The sequence below is a fragment of the Budorcas taxicolor genome, chromosome 9 (genome assembly GCF_023091745.1).
Source record: "Budorcas taxicolor isolate Tak-1 chromosome 9, Takin1.1, whole genome shotgun sequence".
Taxonomy (NCBI): Eukaryota; Metazoa; Chordata; class Mammalia; order Artiodactyla; family Bovidae; genus Budorcas; species Budorcas taxicolor.
The window spans coordinates 80,576,839-80,599,283 of record NC_068918.1 but is presented as its reverse complement, the minus strand read 5'-3'; the positions used below and the strand labels follow the sequence as shown (position 1 = coordinate 80,599,283).

The window sequence follows — 22,445 nt, the reverse complement described above, 5'->3', positions numbered from 1 at the left end:
TCCATGACGATGGATGCATAGGACATTTTACAAAATAATGGATTTGCCAGGGTTCTTTGACATTGTTTTGCTGTTTGTTGGAGGTGGGGATTGTCATTGTTGAAAATCACAGTAATAGACATAAAATTCCACAAGTGTTTATTCCACAATTAAATGATGAGAGTCAAGAAATCTTTAAAAAATAAAAATGGATCATCATCTATAAACTATGTTAAATCATGTTGCAAAGTATCTTATTCACTATGTTTGCAACACTCATATTTTTTTAATTTCTAAGGTTATTAACCTTAGAGATTTAACAATTTTATTAACCTATAGAACCTCTAAGGGGGAAAAATACATTTTAGGACTTAACTGAAACAGAATTATACAACCTGATAGTTATAAAATGAAGACTGCCAAAATGCTTTAATTTATGTTTAGTGTAGTCAAGTCGCTCAGTCATGTCCAACTCTTTGTGACCCTATGGACTGTAGCCTACAAGGCTCCTCTGTCCATGGAGTTTTCCAGGCAAGAATACTGGAGTGGGTTGCCATTTCCTTTTCCAGGGGATCTTCCCAACCTGGGGATAGAACCCAGGTCTCCTGCATTGCAGGTAGATGCTTTACCTTCTGAGCCACCAGGGGAGGTGATTTTTTTTTTTTTTTTTTTAGTATAAGTTTTTAGTCAAAAGCTTTTCTGGTTCTTTTTACTTTTTTGGTATGTGGTAAATTTCTTTAGTTCTCATAACATTTTCCCTTAAATAAAAGGTTCAATGTGGTGTAAAATAGTAGTTACTAGTGTTTGGAGTTTTGGAGAGAAACTTTCTAATTATTTGTGAATTTCATAAATAAAAACATCTTATACTCCTCTGTAGCCCAGCCACTAACCTAAAAAGAATTTTCAGACCAAGGGAACTTTATCCCTTCTCTGAGAATCACGGTCTAGGTGGAAAAGCCAAGAAGTTCAAGACCAGTACGGATGCTGGCTGGTGATGAGTGCGGACATGGTGCTGTGTGTCCTCAAGATAATCCCCTAAGAGGTGGGACAGAGAGCAGAAAATCCTTAGAGAAGCCCTGACTTGAGCTGAGTCTTGATTACAAATTGACCAGATGAGAGAGGTGGAAGAACAGTATCAAGATCCAGAATTACTGAGGAATGAGAAAACACAGGCAACAACTGGAGAACAGGATTCACAATCAGAGAACCTTGTGCCATTCGAGAGCAGACAGGGGCGCTGAGAGTCAAGAAGCAGAGGGAAAGAGAGCTGATTAAGAGTTAAGACCTATAATAGATCAGACCTCATTCATCTTGTGTGGAGTGAGAAGTTTTCTGATTCAGATCAGTGGGATAACAGTGGTGCCATTTTCTAGGATGAGAAATGCAACACAGATCTACTTTGTTGAGAGGCCTGGTTTTCCTACAAATCTAGGCCATGTCTTGATAAATATCTCTGAGAACAGTAATAGTAACGGCAACAGCTATTTGAGTAGTTACTCATCTTCTTGCCCCTCCTCCTTAATATTTTTTTTAACTTGGAGATAATATTATCTACATAGTCCCACTTAAATAGCCTGCTGTCTTTACTAATTAGGCTATTGATGTGCCAGGAAGATCTCACGTGTTCCTTGCAACAATGCGATAAGAAAACTCTGCTGCAAAGCACCTTGTGTAACTCAGTAGACCATGTGGTTTCAGAGGTGTCCTTGTCAAGTCCCAATACTTTGTTTTGGATTTAAGATTCACAATATTGTGACTAATCACGTCTCTCTCTCATCTATTAAATTGTGAGCTCTTCAAGTACAAAAATCATACCTTTAGTTGTTTTGAGAGTGCCAGAAGCCAGCAAAATGATTGATACATACTAGATATTTAGCAGATATTTGATGACTAGATGAATGAAACTGTGAAAGGAATAAATTACTACTTAAATTAGACCTCTGAAATATAAGAGATTCTTAATGTAAAAGTTAACTGTATATATACTACATAAATTCAGTTGCTACATGTATTTTTTAATCCAAAGTTAGTATTGCTTTGCTTTGGAATGATTTCTTTTCACCTTTAAACTGTATATACCCATGCACATCTTCCAATGGCCTAGTCAGAATGTTTTTGAACAATTTAGGTTATTCTTCAGAGAAGGCAACGGCACCCCACTCCAGGACTCTTGCCTATGGATGGAGGAGCCTGGTTGGCGTCAGTCCATGGGGTCGCTAAGAGTCGGATATGACTGAGTGACTTCACTTTCACTTTTCACTTTCATGCATTGGAGAAGGAAATGGCACCCCACTTCAGTACTCTTGCCTGGAGAATCCCAGGGATGGGGGAACCTGGTGGGCTGCCGTCTATGGGGTCGCACAGAGTCGGACACGACTGCAGTGACTTAGCAGCAGGCTATTCTTGTCTTTCTTTTTCTCATTCCACTGTAAGTTACTTGACCACTTGATCATTTGACTATCTGGCAATGCTGGATACTTGAGAACTTAGCTCTTCCTAGAAAAAGATGCAAAATAACCAAGTGCTATCATCTGCCAGTGGGAATCCTGAAAATAGGCCTCATCTCGTTACTGAATCTACTGGGTTGGTTCTTCCTCCACTAATAATTTATTATGTGATTTACATGTGTATCGTATGAGGATGTGGAAATTGCCCAGTTTAAGCAGCTGCTCTTTTGCCTGGTTATTTCCTGGTAGGAGATACTGGATGCTCTACAAAAAGCAGAGCCTCAGACGGAGAATCTCAAGTCTCAACTGAATGAACTTTGTCGATTTTCCGGAGACTTGAGTACATACAGCGGAAAAGTTTCTGGCTTGATTAAAGAGTATAACTGGTGAGCATAAACCTTATGGGCATTCACAATATTTTTACACAGATAAGAAGTCAGAGGTTTGTTTAAGTTGTGAGTTCAGTAATAATATAAATTAATCTTTAAATATATTATCAAATGATGTGAGTGTATACTAAGGGCTGTTGATTTTCTTGACCATTATTTTGATCTACTTTATTACTTTTTTTCTCCTGTTAAATGCTGCAAATCATGGTTCCAGTCTTTGTTTGCAAGCATCCAAGGGCTGTCAGAATAAAGAACAGATTTTACAGCAAAGATTTCTGAGAGCCTTCAAGGATTTCCAACAGTGGTTGGTTAATGCGAAGATCACAACTGCTAAGTGCTTTGACATACCTCAAAATATCAATGACGTTTCAATGAGTCTTCAGAAAATACAGGTAATAGTGTGATCAATTAATTCTAATAATGGTGGTGAAAATTCTCTAGTGGTCCAGTGGTTAGAGCTCTGTGCTTCTCCTGCAGGGGACATGCATGGGTTCAGTCCCTGGTCAGGGAACCAAAATCTCACAAACCATATGGCCAAAAAAGAAAATATGTAATAACAGTGGCTCCGGGTGACTCAGAGGTAAAGAATCCACCTGCCAGTGCAGGAGACTCGGGTTCAATCCCAGAGTCAGGAAGATCCCCTAGAGGAGGTTTTTGGCAACCCACTTCAGTATTCTTGCCTGGAAAATCCCATGGACAAAGGAGCCTGGTGGTCTACTGTCTGTGGGGTCTCAAAGAGTCGGACATGACTAAGTGACTGAGTATGCATCACTGACTTCTAGATCTTATTATAATCCTATTAAAGTTTTGTGTAAGAAACTCAGATTTCAAGTAAATCCCTGCTTGAAACAATTGATGTGTAAGTGAAAAGAAACTAGTCCATTCATCTAAATGCATGCTATTTTTATATATTAATAGGGATTTAGAAGATAATAAAAGCTCTTTGTATGTGAGAAACATTGTGCTTGAGCATGCTAGGCAGATTTTCTTATTAATTTTCACAATACCTGTAACAGTTACATAAGATTATTATTAGATACAATGCATACATAATACACTAATGCATAAGAGTGTTATTGTACAAATAGGGTAAAAGAATGTTAGTCAATTATATGCAAAAAATTGTTAATTTCGTTTCTTTGATTTTATTGAGAAATAAATAGGAAATTCATGTATTTTAATGTATAGAGCTTTTTATTATGCCTAATCTCTTCTTTAAGGAATTTTTCTCAGAAAGTGAAAATGGACAGCACAAGCTAAACATGATGCTTTCTAAAGGAGAACTTTTGTGTACTCTGTTGACCAAAGAGAAAGCTAGCGGCATCCAGGCCAAAATTGCAACTGCAAAAGAAGATTGGAAAAATTTTCATTCGAATCTCCACCAAAAGGAATCTGCTCTGGAGGTATACTATAGCCAACCATGTGGACACGTTCTGTGTTATTTGTTGTTTTTGTTGTTAAAATCCAATGTATTATATCCAGTACATCTAGATATCCTTGTCAGAGACTTTGGTCATCCCTCTCTGAATATGACTGGATAACTGGATAACCTTAAGAATCAGCTCTGTGTTGAAGTGTGAACCTCACTGAGGAATTTAATAGCTTCCTTCATGATAGAGGCAGTTATCACAGGCTTGCCCCATGCACCAGGCCATCAGGAACAACTGGTTTTAGTTTTAGGCAATATCATTTAATCTTCACTTGAAGTCCTTCATTTGTGAAAGTTGTTCTAGGAGAACTGAACGGAAATATCCACGCAAGGCTGCAAAATGCTATGGATGAGACAGTGTGTTATAACTAATGCAGATACCAAGTACTAAATAGTAGATTTTAGGAGTTCAGTATACAGAGAGACAAAATAATTTTATTTTACCTAGGGATAACATAACTTGAATTTATTATAGTCATAATTACCCCAAAATGCAATTATTTTTTTTCTTGAAATAATCTCTTTTGTGTACCAACTCTTCTCTTAGAGGAAAGTTAAGCATCATGGCAAGTATTTTGTTTTTTTCCTTTTAAAATGCTTCCTAGCAGAAGAGAGCCTTGATTTAATTATGGCCATAATCAATGAAGGATGGAAAACTAATAATAGAGAATTAATATCTGGAAAGAGAAAATGCATGTTTCCTCAATTCTTCCCTAACCAGAGACCATCATAGTTCTCTCCTGTAATAGTGGCTATCATTTCATGGCAGGCATCCTCCATGTAATAGAGAGTAATAACCATTTTGCAGAGGCCCAGATGGCTCAAGTGGTAAACAGTCTGCCTGCAATGAAGAAGCAACAGGAGATATAGATTCAATCCGTGGGTTGGGAAGATCCCCTGGAGAAGGAAATGGTAACCCAGTCCAATATTCTTGCCTGTAAAATCCCATGAACAGAAGTGCCTAGTAGGCTACAGTCCATGGGGTTGCAAAGAGTCGGACACAATTGAGCATCTGACACAGATAAGAGAACCATCTTGCAGTGCCTAGAAATTTGCTCTCAACCCTGCAGGGATCATTAGTGCCGTGTGGCCTGAGCATCTCCTGTCGAAAGCGGTGCATATAGTATAATGAGGTTACCTAATTCAAGAAATGTCCAGTAGTAGGTCAGCAATTGCTTGCCTTCCTGCTTTTCTTATTTTTCTTCCTTCTTTCTTTCCTTCTCTTTTTCCTTCCTTCCTGCCTATCTCCCTTCCTTCATTCCTGTCTTCCCTCCTTTCTTCCTTCACTTATATTAATACACACAATAACACATAGTAACACTTATTATGTGCCAAGCACTATGTTAGGAATATGAAAGTATTAACCTTTCCTTCAAATGGCAACCCACTCCAGTGTTCTTGCCTGGAGAATCCCAGGGATGGGGGAGCCTGGTGGGCTGCCGTCTCTGGGGTCACACAGAGTTGAACACGACTGAAGCAACTTAGCAGCAGCAGTAGCAGCAACCTTTGCTTCTCCTCAGGGAGAGGGAAACAATATAAAAATCAATGGTTGCAATATAGGTATACTCAGGATGTGGGAATCACTCAAAGAAGGATGAAACTGACTCTGTTTGGAGAAATCAAGGAAGGTATCCAGAAAGGCGACATTCTAATTGAATCTGGAAACTAAACATTCTTTGAATTTGCAGAGGCCGCCGGTGCATTTCAGTTAGAAGGAAGTGAATGTGCAGGGCCAGGGTGTTAAGTGTCAGCTATTAGTGGGAGACTTTGAGATGTTTGGCATTCAAGCAAAATACTGTGGGAAGAGCAACAAACATAAGACCAAGGATGAAGATTAGGACCTGATAGTAGAATGTCTTGCGTACAAAACAATTTGACCTTGACTCGGATAGGATTCCTTTTCTGAACCCCAGAACAGCACTTATTTTCTCAGTTTTCCCAAGGATGCAACATAACCCACACCATTCTAGATGCATAGAAGAGACATTATTAGTTCACTGGTGGCGGTTTAGTCGTTAAGTCGTGTCCAACTCTTGCGGTCCTGTGGACTGTACCCTGTCAGGCTCCTCTGTCCATGGGATTCTCCAGGCAAGCATACTGGAGTGGGTTGCCATTTCCTTCTCCAGGGAATCTTTCTGACCTAGGAATTGAACCCAGGTTTCCTGCATTGCAGGCAGATGATTTACCAACTGAGCTATGAGGGAAGCCCCTTTTAGTTCATTACATACAAAGAATGTTTTAGGACACTAGGGCTTAATTTTAAGATTGAAAAAAGCTGAGTGAAGAATCTACTGGTCTTTCAGAGACAAATATCTCAACTCTGTAGCCATAGTGTAGACCAGAATGGTAAACAGTTAAGTAGCTGGAAGACCAGAGAAAGCTTTTCAAAATGGTCCAGATGAAAGAGACAAGGGCCTGGATTAAAGAAATGATATTGGATGAAGGATTTCTCTCTAAGAGAAAACATGGCAGGATTTGATAGCTGATTTAACAAGGGGCTCGAGGAAGAAGAAGTTAAGTATAAGTCTTTAGTTTCTCATTTGAAAGATAGCTTGAATGATGATGCCATTAGGGGAGTCTTGAATATGGTAGAAAAAGTGTTTGGGGAAGAGATAGAAAGATTCATTCAATTTAATATATATTAAATTTAATGGGCCTGCAAGATAACCAGTGGGTAATGGCCAGGAAAATAGCAATGAACGTAAGTGTGATGTTCAAGAGAGAGGCTAGAGCTGCCAAAACAGTGAAGGTGAAGCTGTTGTAGGTGGCCGCTTTGCATGTATTAATGTGTTTAGTCTTCATCACCATATTTCTATTTTATGAATGAGGAAATTAAGACACTAGACTTACTATTAACATTTTTTTTTTTTTTTGGTCCCTAACACCATCTAAATCCTCATAGAATCTAAAGATCCAAATGAAGGACTTTGAAGTAAGTGCTGAGCCTGTACAGGACTGGCTGAGTAAGACCGAGAAGATGGTTCATGAAAGCAGCAATCGCCTGTATGATCTGCCAGCCAAGAGACGAGAACAGCAGAAGCTGCAGGTGACGAGCCCCTGGCCGGTCTGACCCGCCTTCAGATCAGAGGCATGCGGGCACCCTGCAGTTAGACGGTGCTGTCCTGAGATTGGGTGCACCCTTTCCTGAGTTCAGAGCTCCCGCTTTCCTTTGAGGTGTAATCTGTCCGGTCCTGGAGCCCTCCATTGTGTGTAGCTTGGAAATAATAACGCCTTTGGGCCACATCTATTACTCTCCAGGGTTTGTTTCCGCGGTCCTGGGGCCAAAGCTCTGTCTGCCGTGTGCTCTTCCGCAGCCTCTTAATAGTGACTTGCTTGTGCTTTTCAGTCTGTCCTTGAGGAAATAAACTGCTACGAGCCTCAGCTCCGCAGGCTGAAAGAGAAAGCTCAGCAGCTGTGGGAGGGCCAGGCGGCCAGCAGGAGCTTTATGCACCGGGTGTCGCAGCTGTCTTCTCAGTATCTAGCGCTAAGCAATGTAACAAAGGTAACGCCTGCCATGTGCTGTGTGTGAGTGTGCGTCCTGGTGCAGAGCTGGGGCCCGGGTGTCCCGGGGGCCCCCGGGGCAGGGCTGAGGCGTGTAAGTGCTCTTCCTAGCCTTGCAACCCCGGCCAAACATGTGTGCTGCGTCATCTCAACGTGCTTGTCTGAAAACAGCAAGGGAGGTTTCAAACATGCAAGAGACTTTCCATCTCTGTGGTTACAACAAGTATTCCCTTTAATCCTGAAATGGTTCCCCAGAGCTCTTATTTTGAAGACTCAAAGCATAAATAGAAGGCAGACTTCAGAGTACTGGGTCTAAAGATACACAGATTAAACTACTTTCAAAAAAACAGAAATTTGAAGCTATTTTTAAATTTTAGTGGACTCAGCAAGAGTGAGTTTTACGGATAGTACTTTTTGTTTTCATTTGTCTCAATTCTTTATATTTATTACATAGTCATCAAAGATGCATTGATTGAGAGTTTCAGTTCAGATTCTGGAGCAGAGCTCGAAATTGGCAGTGATTCCCATCAGTTGAAAGAACAGATGAAAGTTCTTTTCTAACAACTTAGAAAAAAAGTAAATGGGATCCAACAGTGGCCTCACTTAGAGCATTCAGCAGACCCATCCTGAACTGCGGAGGGCCAGACCACCTTGAATTTTATGGCCTTGTGACGTTTGTTCCCTATACTTCTCTTTTGCATTTCAGATCTGAGAATGTAGGGAATCTGCTGGAACTTGGCTTCACCTGTTTGAGTGTGGGCTTACTCCTGGCCTGCTGTTTGCATCCCCAATAAAACATCGTTGAGACAGTCATATAGTATTAGCCTGGGAGTGAAGAGACTATGTTTAGACCTATTTTTGTTACTTTTTTTGTTTTTAGAAAATCTGGCATAAATTCAGAAAATCTAGAGTAAATTAAGACCATCTTTCTATTGCTTTGTATTTATTTAGGTACCAAAAAATCAACAGATATTCAAATGCTTTATGTGCTAAAAATTATATTCATAAAATCTTCATTGTGTTGGATGTTAACTTTAATTAATAAATAAATCCACATTTATGGTCCCAATTTAGGGGTATTACAAAATCTCAGATAATTGGGTTTTTTGAATTGGCTATCATGTAGGTCACGTGAGTATGCGGTATTGACCCAAATATGAAGATCTGAAAGCAGAAACTACTTCAGTGGGTTTCCCAGACAAGGTGTGAGGAATGAACTAATGAAATTTCTGAAAAGTATCCCCAGTTGTCATAAAGAGCAAGTAAATTGAAGGGCAGTAAATTGTCATTGTAATCTTTCTGCTTCTTGACCTGATTATCTTCAAAGTTTTACTCTTTAGAAAGCTATTTCCCATCTCACAGATTAACACAGGCTTTATCGTATCTATGCAGAGCACGAACCTATGGCTGATCACAGTTATTTAGACCAGGGGTTAGCTTTACAGTCTGCACAGCTGTAGGCTGTGAAGCCTCTATGGAAGGGACAGCTGGATGACGGTCTCTGTCATTTCCAGGAGAAAGTGTCAAGACTGGATAGGATTGTTGCAGAACACAATCAGTTCTCCCTGGGAATTAAAGACCTGCAGGACTGGATGACGGACACGGTCCATATGTTGGACTCGTACTGCCACCCGACCTCTGACAAGAGTGTGCTGGACAGCAGGATGCTCAAGCTTGAGGTGTGTCTTTTACAAGAAATGTCTCTCATTTACAGAATTTGTTTTTCTCAAAATTTCTCAACTCTCCATCTGCCTGGTATGATAAGAAGCCCAAGAATGGGGACTTCTCTGGTGGTCCAGTGGTTAGGAATCTGCTTTGCGATTCAGGGGACACTGGTTGGATTCCCAGCCAGGAAACTAAGATTCCACATGCCATAGAGCATCTCGAAGCCCGCACACCGCAACTAGAGAATATGTGTGCTATAACGAAAGAGTCCGCGTGCCACAGCTAAGACTCTATGCACCAAATAAATGAAAACATAATAAAATATTAAAAAGAAAAAAAAAGAAATCCAAGAATACTCTGCTGTTATGATCCTGTTGACACAGGGAGGCCTTGCCTAAGCATTCCCAAATCATTTGAGCCCAGATAGACTTGCCCATCAATACTTTACAAAAATAGAAATAACAACCCAAAGGTGGTTACTTGCTTGATATGGCCAGTGAATACGCTAGTTTCAAGAGATATCAGACATATCTATTCTGAGAAAATACCTCAATGAAACATTTTATCAGGCAGAAACATTTCCCATCTTGTTCGGTTAACTTGCCTGCTTGTATCAGTTAGTCCATTCTTCTCCCATCATAAGAAATTCATTCAACATGAGTTTATGTTTGTGGTAAGGCAATCATTCTTCATTCATTCACCTGTCATTTATACACTGAGTGTCTTCTAGGAGACTGGCACTCTGTCTTGATACCGAGGATTGAAAAATGAATAAAGTATGGTCATTGTCCTCAGGATTTTATAGTCTGAGGCTAGAGGCTGAGGCACAGGAGACAGTAATAGCAGATGGGGCGTGCTGATGGAGCTTAGATGGAGATGGTGTTGATTGAGAGTTGGAGCAGATTTCTCAGGAAACCTGAGACTTGAGGATGGAACCCAATGAGCAAAAGCTGAAGAAAGCCAATGGTGTGGTGTGTGAGTCGCTGCTAGCACTTCCTTTCTGCTGCGGCAGAAGCTGATGGCCAGGAGTGGCTGAATCTCAATCTGCAGAGATGGGCAAGGTCCAGATGCAGGACAGAGATGAACCTTTACCTTTTAGGTGATAAACACCAGTTTTATAACTTTGAATTCAAGCATCTTTCTTATATAGAAAAAGAACAGTGCTTGTGAAGAACTTGAAATGTATAAATTAATATAGACTATGAATTTATCTATTTCTTTCAGTTTGTTGTACAAGAGACTTTAACATTCATAGAGCTCCTCATCCTGTGACCTTTGAGAATTTAGGAATCCTATTGTTGTCTATTTTTCGCTTATTAAAAAACAGTGAACTTAAACTTCAGTGGAAATCAGGGATATTCATTCAGAGAATAATAAAGATCTGAAAGGCCAAGGCCACTTGGAGACCAGTGGGTGACTGGTTACTGGTTCCTGATACCACCAGCCAGTGACTCTCCTGGCCTCCTTCTGATCAGCCCAAGAGATCCAGGGCTCAACAGGACTGCAGGTCATCCGCTATGCACAGGGACTCTGAAATATTTAAAGCTAGCCATGTTAAACATACAGATGACAAAGGACTTCTGTATGGGCTTTTACAGGCTCTGTTATCAGTGAAACAGGAAAAAGAGATCCAGATGAAGATGATAGTGACCAGAGGGGAATCTGTCCTTCAGAACACCTCCCCGGAAGGCATCCCTGCCATGCAGCAGCAGCTGGCGAGTGTGAAGGATATGTGGGCGTCCCTTTTGTCTGCAGCAATTCGTTGTAAAAGGTTAGTGAAGCCGAAGGGCTACTGCCAAGTCATTGCTAAAAGATCTACAGAAGAGCTCAGTAACTGTACAGGGTTTCCCCTGTCCTCTCTTTGTTTCTTTCACTCTCTCTATTGCCCTGCTCCCTTATTTTTGGCCTCCTTCCTTCCTTCATTCCCTCCCTCCTTTCTGTTCTTTTTTCTTCTTGGAAGAAAAGAAAGTGGCAGGTGCGACCTTGCATTTACGTTGACCTGCGGTACTGTGTCTGTGTTTTTATGTAACTATAACTACATGTTTCTTCATGTTGGTGTTCACTGCTTAAAAAAACCACAGGATAAATAAATGTTTAATTATGGGAAGATGTATTAGTTAAAATTAAACTGTTTCCTTGGGAAGTAGCCCCAGAACACACCCGTGGCTGGTGGGAAAGAGCCATGAGGAAAAGAGGGCAGTCAGTAAAGGGTGGGAGCTAGAATTTACCCCCACAAAAGGCACTGCTGGGAGCCAGTGTAGACAGAGCTGGAGATTACCCATGGAGAGCAAAGGGGTGAGGGGTGAAGCTGGAATGTTTGTAAACAAACTGCCCTGAGTCAGTTTCCTGTCTTTTATTCCTTTTTTGTTTCTCTCCTCTGGTGGAATTAAATATTGATACTCTTATTTTCTTGAGTCTTGGCTCAAGAAAAGCCTTCCTTGGGATATCTCTCCTTGTGCCTTCAGACCTCTTCCAGCATCTCGCGTGACTTGGTTACTGACTCCAAGTTTTATGTCCTGTCCCACTTCTCCACCTGTCAGCATGGACTTCACCATCCTTTGCTTCTCAAAGTTGTGCTTTCCAGAGACCCAGGCTTGGAATTGATAAGCTGTGACCATTCAGCCCCCCTCCAGCCTGCCCCGACCTGATCTATGGGCTTCCTGCTGGGGAAGTGGACAGAGCAGATAGGGTGATAGAGATCAGGCAGACTGCATGCAGACGGCTTCTCAGTGTAGATTACTGTCCTTTCAATTACCTTTCAGTCAACTTGAAGGAGCCCTTTCTAAGTGGACAAGTTACCAGGATGATGTTCGACAGTTTTCCAGCTGGATGGACGGCATGGAGGCCAGCCTGAACGAGTCTGAGAGGCAGCACGCGGAACTGCGGGAGAAAACAGCAGCTCTCGGGAAGGCCAAGGTGGGGCTGGGTTTCACATTCGATTTGTCCTCTGCCTGTGCTTTGCAATTGCCACGGCTATACAAAAACATTCTGGAGAAGGAAATGGCAACCCACTCCAGTATTCTTCCCTGGAGAATCCCCATGGACAGAGGTGCCTGGTAGGCTACCATCCATGGGGTTGCAAAGAGTCAGACACGAATGAGCAACTACAAAAGCATGCCCATCTATAAGCTAGGGCCGTCCACATAGGTGAACTCTGTTGGGGGAGTTTACTGTAATTTCTAATGGCTTCTTAAACAAACTTTTGTTTGTGGCTGTTTTATTAATGAATGAAAATGTCCCTTTCCAGGAAAACTTCATAGACCTATGTTTTATGAAATATTTAAAGTTTGGCAACTTGTAGTTTGTTTTAATCAGGCTTCCCTAGTGACTCAGTGGTGAAGAATCCACCTGCCAATGCAGGAGATGTATAGTCAGTCCCTGGGTTGGGAAGATCCCCTTGAGAAAGAAGTATCAACCCACTCCTGTATTCTTGCTTGGAAAATCCCATGGACAAATGAGCCTGGTGACCTACACTCCATGGGGGTACAAAAAAGTCAGACATGACTTAGCAACTAGACAACAACTACAAATAACTTTTGGTATCTTTAGCCTGTTCATCCTTAGGAAGTAAAACTTTTTTTTCTGTCACATCTTCCATTTTTCACAGAATACCTTAGCCCTACCCTTGTACCTAGCAACCTTGTACTTAACTTTCTGAATTAGTTCCGAAGCCCCCATCTTTGCTCGGAACCACCACCACTGGAGGCTTAATTAGTTCTTCTGTTCTCTGTCTTTCTCATCTCTTGATGAATTTTATAGACTCCATACTTACATTGCTCTCTCTCTCTCACTGGATAAAGTTGCTCAATTTTCTTCTTATCCTATGCACGTGGCTCTCTGACACAGAACAAATGCTGAGTAAAGGTTAGCTGAATAACTGAATGGCCTTGCATGACCTATGCCAAGCCACTTAACATTTCTGGGTCTGCTGTTTGCATCTGAAAATTCATATAATTATAATTATTGATTTCATAGTATTATTATGATGATTACTTAATTTATTACATTATTCATCTAGTCAACAAATACTATGGAGAACTTGTTACATGCAAGCATTGTGCTTGATTCTAGGTAAATAAAACAGACCAAGGTTTCACTCTGGAGGTTGCACATGGACTCATTCGAGAATGATTGAATAAGTAAATGATTATAACTGGGGATGAGTGATATGAAGAAAACGTTGAGAGTGATGAGAGATTTATTGGGATTGGGTTGATAAAGACATCAAGGAGTCGGGGGTGGGGAGGGACAGGAAAGGCCTCTTGAAAGAGGAGATGGGGATGATGCCCTCAGGAATTCAGTGCAGAGAAATCAGGTTGGGGAGGAGGTGGGAAAGGAGGATTTCAGATGGGATCATCCACATGTCCATGGTCCCTGGGGAGGAGAGAACCTGGGTTGGATAAAAGGGAACTGTAAGAAAGGCTGGCTGTTACTGGAGCAGAGACTCAATGAGTGGATGTCCAGGTGACGTGGTGGAGGTGGCAGGGACCAGATATCACGTTGTTATGAGGATCCAAGCCTGTGGATTTCACACTTGATCCCCGCAGCCTGGGGAAGATAATCAATGCTTTGAACTGGACAGCAAAACGATCCCCTTTAGAATATTAAAGCCTTTTATCACTCAAGCTGCTGTGTGGAAGGTGGACAAAGGAACAGTGCAGGAGCTGGGGGCAGGGAATCTGCCCAGCAGAATATCACAGAAGTCCAAGGAAAAGATGATAGCAGCAGGGGCTAGGAGGCTTGTAAGAGCAGGAGGACACATGTCAGGACACGGTGAAGAGACGGAACTAACAGGATCACACCATGGATGGAGGGACAAAGGGTGACTCCAGTGTTCTCAGTTGATCAGCTGGGTGAGAACGGTAGCATTTACTGTTTGACAAAAAGACCAAGTGGAAGGAGGTTTGGTGGTGGCTGGGGATGGATGGGAATGGAGTAGTGCCTAGGAGCCAATTTTTGGACAAATTAAATTTGAGATTTCCAAGTCCACTCAGATAAAGTTATGGGCCCGATATCAAATACACACACCATTCATATATCTGTGTAGAGATAGATGGTGGATAGAGTGTAGACTGCAGATAGATAACCTGAGATCACTTGTCAGCTATGCAGTTAAAATATACTGATTTTACAAGTTATCATCGATATGACGATATACGCAGTAATTCCTTTATTTTTTAAAAAAATGTTCTCTAGTTATTAAACGAGGAAGTGCTGAGTCATGGCAGCTTACTGGAGGCCATTGAAGTGAAAGGGGCTGGCATGACGGAGCACTACATCACCCAGTTAGAATTCCAGGACCTGCAGGAGCGGTACGGAGCCATCAGAGAGCGGACCAAGGTACGGCTCACCGTGTTCCATGCAGACCCACTGAAAGAGGGGTGTTTGGAGTTGTGCTTATTAAAGACCCATTTGTTTGGGGGAATGACAGGCTTGTGAAAGCAAATAGGACAAAAAAAGCAAAGTGAATTTTAATACTTGGAGTACCCTACTGGCAAAGCAAACAAAAACTCTCAACTGTTGTTAGGATATGAAAGTTACTGGAGGAAAATAGTTCTCAACTAAAAAGTCCTCCAAATGTACCTATTGAAAAAAAAAAATTGGGGGAAGCTTCATAAGGAAGAATCATAAATATCTTCATGTGTCTGGTGATGAAAACTTTCTAAAGCAGGAAAAAATTGCCAATAATATTTATCATTCTTTGCTTAAATCTCACAAAGAAAATAAAAAGAACTTTTCAGAGCACAGCCTACTTTATTAGAGTACATGGAAAATTGAATCTACAGTGAATCCAAATTCTCACTCAAGGAACAATATGAAAATTTCAGTTTCCTTCATTAGCAAAAATGTATTTTTATGACAACGTTAATTCATTTTTTGAATATCCATTTTACATTTCATAAGGAATTCAGAGATCAAGAAGTTAATGAAATGATCTTTAAGATCCCCTCTGGTGGCTCAGTTGGTAAAGAATCTGCCTGGAATGTAGGAGACCCGGGTTTGACTCCTGGTTGGGAAGATTTCCTGGTGAAAGAAATGGCAACCCACACCAGTACTCTTGCCTGGAGAAGTACATGGACAGAGGAGCCAGCCAGGCAGGCTACAGTCATGGGATGGCAAAGAGTCAGAAATGACTGTGTGACTTTCACTTTCCTTTTTACTCATATTATGTTTTTTTCTTTACATAAATCTTGACATTCTATTCTTCTAGGAAATGATTCATGTTTTAATGATTTAATAATCATGCTTTTCTAATATTCCAAAAGTGAATTCTTAATGGTCCATGTAAACTGCAGACTATAGTAATGTTTTCCCATCTTAATCATCTGAAATGCTAACAACAGGAAGCAGTAACCAAGTCGGAAAAACTAGTTCGCCTGCACCAAGAGTATCAGAGAGACTTGAAGGCATTTGAAGCTTGGCTTGAGAAAGAGCAAGAGAAGCTTGATCGGTACTCAGTTCTGGAAGGGGACGCGCACACTCATGAGACAGCACTGCGGGACCTTCAGGTAAAGTCTGCTTCATCGTGAAACAGAGGACTTCTCATTCTGAATATGGAACCATTATTTTAAGTGAGAAGTTGCTATGACCTTAAAACCTATAAATAGCTGATATATATTAAGTGACATCCTAGTACAGTCTGATCTAGAGCGTTCTGGGACCTCAGTAGAGAATGCTAGTCGAAATCATTTGGTAGGTAGTTCAGACTTAGCAGGACTGGGACTTGAGGACTTTGTCCAGCTACAGGGTGGCCTCTGATAGGAATGGCTAGTGGTCTAATCTATGGTGTTAACAGGCCCACCTGCCTGTTGCTTCCTAAAGGACTGAATTAGATGTGGGACACAGCTGCAGGAGTCAACAGTGTGTGACACTTCTCAAATTCAAATTGGTGGCACCATCGTAGGCCCTTTGGTTTTAACCCAAATCACCCACATTGCTGAGGATACAGGCCTAGAGTCAGGGACCTAGAAGAAGAAATTCAAGGAAGTAAGAAAAGTACCAGTACTCGGGCCAGCAGGCCGTGATTCAGGGTGAGATGGCAAACCTCATGGGCAACGTGGTCCTAACCCATTGACTTATTGCTACTGCCGGTAAAGATAATTAAAATATTATTACTGCTTTCAAAGAACTTGCATTCTAAAGAAGTTCAGACCTGCTGATGGATCATTACAAACAATGTGATGAGGACAATAATAGAACGACTCTATTATTGGGGATCTTATGGAAGCATCAGAGAGAGCCCCTAATCTTACCTGCAGCAATAGGTAGCCATCAGGGGGTTTCCAAGAAGGGGAGACCAGACACATAGTAGAGAATGGAGAGAAAGGCCAATAAGACAGCTCCGTGTTAGAATTTCCGCTGTCAGCCCTCACTGGAATTGGTTCAGGATTGAGCAAGATCTACCCAGTGCTCAAACAAGGTGGAAAAACAGGACTGAGGTGGTCATTGACATATAACATTTCTGCCTATTTCAGTGGCTCTCAGGGAGAATTGAATAATGGCAGGAGTGCAAGGTTGGGATTAGGAAGTTCAGACTCCGATTCACGGTGAGACCTGGTCCTGGATGACTTTGGGCAGAGAAGAGCTTCCCTGACTCCGTTTTCTGAGGAAGGATTAAATGAGATGGGAGAAAAATCTTACTTGAACAGTAGTCCATTCGTGAAATAAATATATAACAGATGTTGGAAGGCTCACAGTTTCATTAGCTTCTTTAAGGATCTCATCCATTTTATTTTTAATAGTAGCATATCCAGGTCTCTTAGGTTTAGCTGTTATAATTTATCTTAGCCAAATGGGCTTTCTTTTCTATGACCTCTCCCAGCATTCACTGCAGACTTTCTTGGCAAGCAAATACCAAGCTCTCCAGACTTCTGTGGAGGAACTGGGCCAAGAGGTCACTTGTCATCAGCAGATATTTCTCCTGTTCCAGAAGAAAGCATCTCACTTCAGTCAACGTTATTCTGGCTCAAACCAAAACCAGACTCCAACCTCTCATTTCAATGTGTATTAATTCTTATTGACACTGTCTTATTATGAGTCACCACAAATTTTAATAAAAGAGGGGAGACACTAGAGGCCAAAACTGGTGGTGGAGAAGGGTGACATGCCACCTGCACAGCAGAACTCCTTCGGGGCCCTAATGTCCCACAGCTGGCTTAGTGATCTGGGGGTCTGCCAGCAGTGTGGACCACATTTAAAATTATTTTGTATTTGGGCTTCCCAGGTGGCACTAGTGGTAAAAAGAACCTGCCTGCCAATGCAGGAGACATAAGAGACATGGGTTCAGTCCCTGAGTCAGGAAGATCCCCTGGAGAACGAAATAGCAACCTACTCCAGTATTCTTGCCTGGAGAATTCTGTGGATAGAAGAGCCTAGTGGGATACAGTCTGCCAGGCTCCTTTTGTAGTCACCAACCATTTAATTTGGATCATAGAACATAGAGATTTTTAAAATATTGAGACCAGATTCTAAACTAGTACCTTTGGGGACTTCCCTGGTGGTCCAGGGGTTAAGACTCCACTGCAGGGGCTATGGGTTTGATCCCTGGTCAGGCAACTAAGATCCCTCATGCTGCACAGCATAGCCAAAAAATAAAACTAAGTAAATTTTAAAAAGATATATTGAACCATATTTCCCCCTCAGAATAAATCCTTGAAATGTGGGATATATAACAATTTCTCTAATACAGTAGTGATTTGTAGAATAGTGAAAACTGCTATAAAATAGGGAAAGGGTGATACATTGAGATTAACTAGGGCACAGATCAGTACACGGTATCCCGGAACCTGTTCTTTAAACTGAAACATAGACACACCTGTTCATCTATGTAGCATCTATGGCTACTTTGATGCCACAGATAGCAAGATTACATAGTTAAGTAGCTTCAGCTAAGATTGTATGGCCCACAAAGCCTAAAATATTTACTATCCAGCCCTTTACAGAAAAAGTTTGTCAACTCCTGAATTAAGGAAAGAGATTGTATAAAATTAGCTTTAATTTTTTTGAAATTTTGGAATAAATTTGTTTGTGGTTATTTTTATTAATATTTTACCATATAAATTGTCCTTTTCCAATTACAACATTTTTGTAGTGATATCATAGCTGAGGAAAGTGTATCTATAGTCTGAACTATAGAAGATCACTATTTCTGGTAAAAGTGGTCAGATATCAACAATTTCATTAGTATTAAAGATTTTTTTAAAATAATATTGTATTCTAAATAAATGTGACGGTACTTTTAACACTCTTGGTGGTGTTATGCCCAAGTCGTGAAATCTCCCAATGACCACCAGGGAGCCAGTATCCGATGCAAAAGCAAGAGAGTTTTTATTACCAAGCTCGAGCTGGGGCTCCCACTGTTACCGACGCAGCAGCTAAGGAGAGGAGCCCCGAGTTTTGGGTTACACTGCTTATATAGGGAATATTCAGGTGAAAGGGTAACTAAAGGGGTGTTCAGGCTGAAGGACTACTGATTGGCTACCCTCTTCTATAGGGTTGTGTGTGGATTTCTGATTGGTTTTTTTACTTCCACGGTAAAACATTACTTCAAGGTAAATCACAAAGGTAAATCATTACTTCCAAGGTAAATCATTACTTCCAAGGTAAATCACAAATTCTTGAACTTAAAGTCAGGAGGTTTAACCTAAGGGCCCATTGGCTCGTGAGCAGTGGGGCAAGGTTAGGTAATATCCAAAGTCTAAGTCTGTTTGCCCGGAACCTTTACAAAATGGAGTTCTTTTACAAGATGGAATAGCTTATTCCAGTGGGATTTGACATGGCCCCTTTCAACCTTAGATGATCAGATCAAGTAACACAAGGATATAGTGTTTTGCCAACACCTTTAAGGTTATGATTTTTCTTTCAAAAATAGCTGATGCTCTTAAAAACTTGGTTCATACAGAATTTGTAGGGTGCATTTCTGGGACTATGCTTTGGTGGAGGGAAATATGTTTGTACCTAGGAGTACCTGATGGGCGGGGGACTTCCCAGGGGCTGCTAGTGGTAAAGAACCCTCCTGCTAATGCAGGACACATAAGAGACATGAATTCCATTCCTGCGTTGGGAAGATCCCCGAAGGAGGGCATTACAACCCACTCTAGTATTCTTGCCTGGAGAACCCCAAGGACAGAAGAACCTGGTAGACTGCAGTCCATGGGGTGGCAAAGAGTCAGACACCACTGAAGTGACTTAGCATGCATGCACGTAACTGATGGGCACGTGCAATAATTCAGCCTTATAGGTTTATATGCCCTGTACCCTCCAGGGCCAACTTCTCTTAACCATCACATTCCCTAGAACAGCTTCAACAAAGAATCCCTCCTTAGCAGAAAGAAGGTCTATTGTTTTTTTCTCAGCTAAAAGTGGAGCTCTGATCCCATTCAGTATCAAATTCAATGTTAAGCAAGAAGACTTAGGCTCTTTAAACAGATTAGGGGCCACAAAACTCCTAGGTTATTAGACTAAACAATAATCCTTTCATCACAGTGCTTTTACCTCCAAGCTAAAAAGCCAGATTTCAGAGGTTGTTTCTAACATGATTGAGAAAAATACTTCTCACTGTGTGTGTATTTGTGTGTGTGTGTGTGTGTGTGTGTGTGTGTGTGCGCAGTTTGACTATTTTAACTGGAAACATTTCAGAATCTCTCTCCTGACTTGGGAAACAGGGTTCAGTGTTAGGTACGCATTTTTTGTCAGAATCAGCTTGTTCTTTCCTAATGTGAAGTTCAAGAGGGCGCAGTTGGCTTGAGTGAGACATAGTCACCTGTGCAGGTGTGAAATGTGAACGAGGTGTGACAGCCACGCCTTTCCCCTGCAGGAGCTCCAGGTGCACTGTGCGGAGGGACAGGCCCTGCTGAATTCAGCACTGCACACCAGAGAGGAGGTGATACCGTCAGGCATCCCACAGACAGAAGACCGGGCTCTAGAGTCCCTCCGGCAGGACTGGCAGGCTTACCAGCAGCGGCTGTCGGAGACCCGAACTCAGTTCAATAATGTGGTCAACAAATTGAGATTGGTGGAACAAAAGTTTCAGCAGGTAGATGAGTGGCTGAAAACAATGGAGGAAAAAGTGAATCTCAGAACTGGACGTCAGTCTAGCCGAGCTGCCAAGGAGATGCAGTTACATCAGATGAAGGTACTATTGGTGTGAATTCCTGATGTTTGTCAAAGTAGCAGTTGCCTTGCATAGTTTGTTTCTTCAACTATTTAATAAACGTTCGTCCAAGGTTTAGATTTTGAAAAATCTCTTTCTACTCTATTTTGATATAAATAACAATGGAGCATTCTTCTGTGAGAAATTATTTATTAGAATCCTAAGGTAGTCTATTTTATTGATACTAGAATATAGTTTAATGAAGTATTTTATATTTTTCCCACACTTTATTACCTGCTTGGTAAAGATACATGAATGCTAGTGTTGCAATAATTTAAGTTTATGGGTCTGTCTTGAAATTGCTCTAATGTACTGCATTTTTATGCAGATTCAGTGCACATGATCAAAATCATGCTTAGGCCTTTGGAATTCATTTTCCTCATTCATCTGTTTTAAAATGTGTCTAAGTACAACAAAAGATATAAAATACATGTAATACAGACAGAAAAGCATTCAAACTCCTGTGCAGTTTTATAATGTTATTATAATTTCTTATGAAGGTTATACATGATTGGTTTTCAAAATTATATAAAAATCATTCATAGAAATCATTTTCTAGTAAGAAGAAATCATAGAAATCATTTTCTAGTAAGAAGATATATATATATATATATTTGTCTTAGGGCTTCCCAGGTGGCTCAGTGGTACAGAACCCGCCTGCCAATGCAGGAGACATGGGTTCAATCCCTGGGTCGGGAAGATCCCTGGAGAAGGAAATGGCAACACACTCCAGTATTCTTGCCTGGAAAATTCCATGAGGAGCCTGGCGGGCTACAGTCCATGGGGTCGTGACTTAGGGATTTAAGGGCTAAACAAAATATTTGTTTTGCTTAAGAATCCCTCAGATTGAACTTTCCGCTCCTACACGGTGTCATTTCAGAAGTGGCATGAAGAGATCACTGCATACAGAGATGAGGTTGAGGAAGTGGGAGCCAGAGCACAGGAGATCCTGGATGAGAGCCACGTGAGCAGCCGGATGGGCTGCCAGGCCACGCAGCTGACATCTAGATACCAAGCGCTGCTCCTCCAAGTGCTGGTGAGCGGGCCACCCCGGTTCATTATAGGCCAGCAGACTTCACAACCCAGACATTCTTCCTTTTACTAACTTCCAATGAAGGCACATGTTGATCAAGAAAGGCACAGGCACAGGTCTTTAATTCACTTATTCCATGTTGTCTCTTCTTTCAAAGGAACAAATAAAATTCCTGGAAGAGGAGATCCAGAGTTTGGAGGAATCAGAGTTATCCTTAAGTTCCTATTCTGATTGGTACAGCTCTACTCATAAAAACTTCAAGAATGTGGCTGCCAAAATTGATAAAGTAGATAAAGCGATGATGGGGAAAAAAATGAAGATGCTGGAGGTAGGCATGCAAATATCAAAGTTGTCTGCCAACTGTTCATTCTTCTTTCACTGAGATGTTCCCATCTCCCACGTAGAACTGGGAGCATGTATGTTCATCCCTGCCCAGTATGGTTGGTAATCCCTGGTTCCTCATTTCATTCTAAATTCCAAGATCGCTTAAGCCAAAGATTGCCTTCCATTTACTTATGATGTAATGTTATCCCAATGACTTACACACGACTGTGCACGAAATTCTTAACTAAATTCCAGTTTGACATTAAATATTGAAAAAAAAAATCTCCAACTCATGACACTGTGCATTAGTTGTGTTTTAACTCAGAACTCTAGGAGCTCTGTTAAGGACGAGAAAAGCATCAAGTTCTTCCGTAAGTCTCTGATTTGGAAATGATGTGCTAATCGAGATTTTAAAGGACCTACATTGGAAAAGACTGATGCTGGGAGGGATTGGGGGCAGGAGGAGAAGGGGACGACAGAGGATGGGATGGCTGGATGGCATCACTGACTCGATGGACGTGAGTCT

At 41.3% G+C, this 22,445-nt stretch overlaps 1 protein-coding gene across 1 annotated transcript in view; it reads left to right on the top strand.

The window, feature by feature from the left end:
• SYNE1 (spectrin repeat containing nuclear envelope protein 1) overlaps positions 1–22,445 on the top strand; it is a 408,382-nt gene that overhangs the window by 153,362 nt on the left and 232,575 nt on the right. Inside the window, exons 56-68 of the mRNA XM_052645623.1 lie at positions 2,676–2,812; positions 3,030–3,207; positions 4,036–4,218; positions 7,147–7,290; positions 7,591–7,746; positions 9,260–9,424; positions 11,009–11,181; positions 12,173–12,326; positions 14,607–14,750; positions 15,755–15,919; positions 20,227–20,544; positions 21,443–21,598; positions 21,753–21,923. Coding sequence (XP_052501583.1) covers positions 2,676–2,812; positions 3,030–3,207; positions 4,036–4,218; positions 7,147–7,290; positions 7,591–7,746; positions 9,260–9,424; positions 11,009–11,181; positions 12,173–12,326; positions 14,607–14,750; positions 15,755–15,919; positions 20,227–20,544; positions 21,443–21,598; positions 21,753–21,923 — 2,244 coding nt within the window. The remainder of the gene's footprint in view (positions 1–2,675; positions 2,813–3,029; positions 3,208–4,035; positions 4,219–7,146; positions 7,291–7,590; positions 7,747–9,259; positions 9,425–11,008; positions 11,182–12,172; positions 12,327–14,606; positions 14,751–15,754; positions 15,920–20,226; positions 20,545–21,442; positions 21,599–21,752; positions 21,924–22,445) is intronic.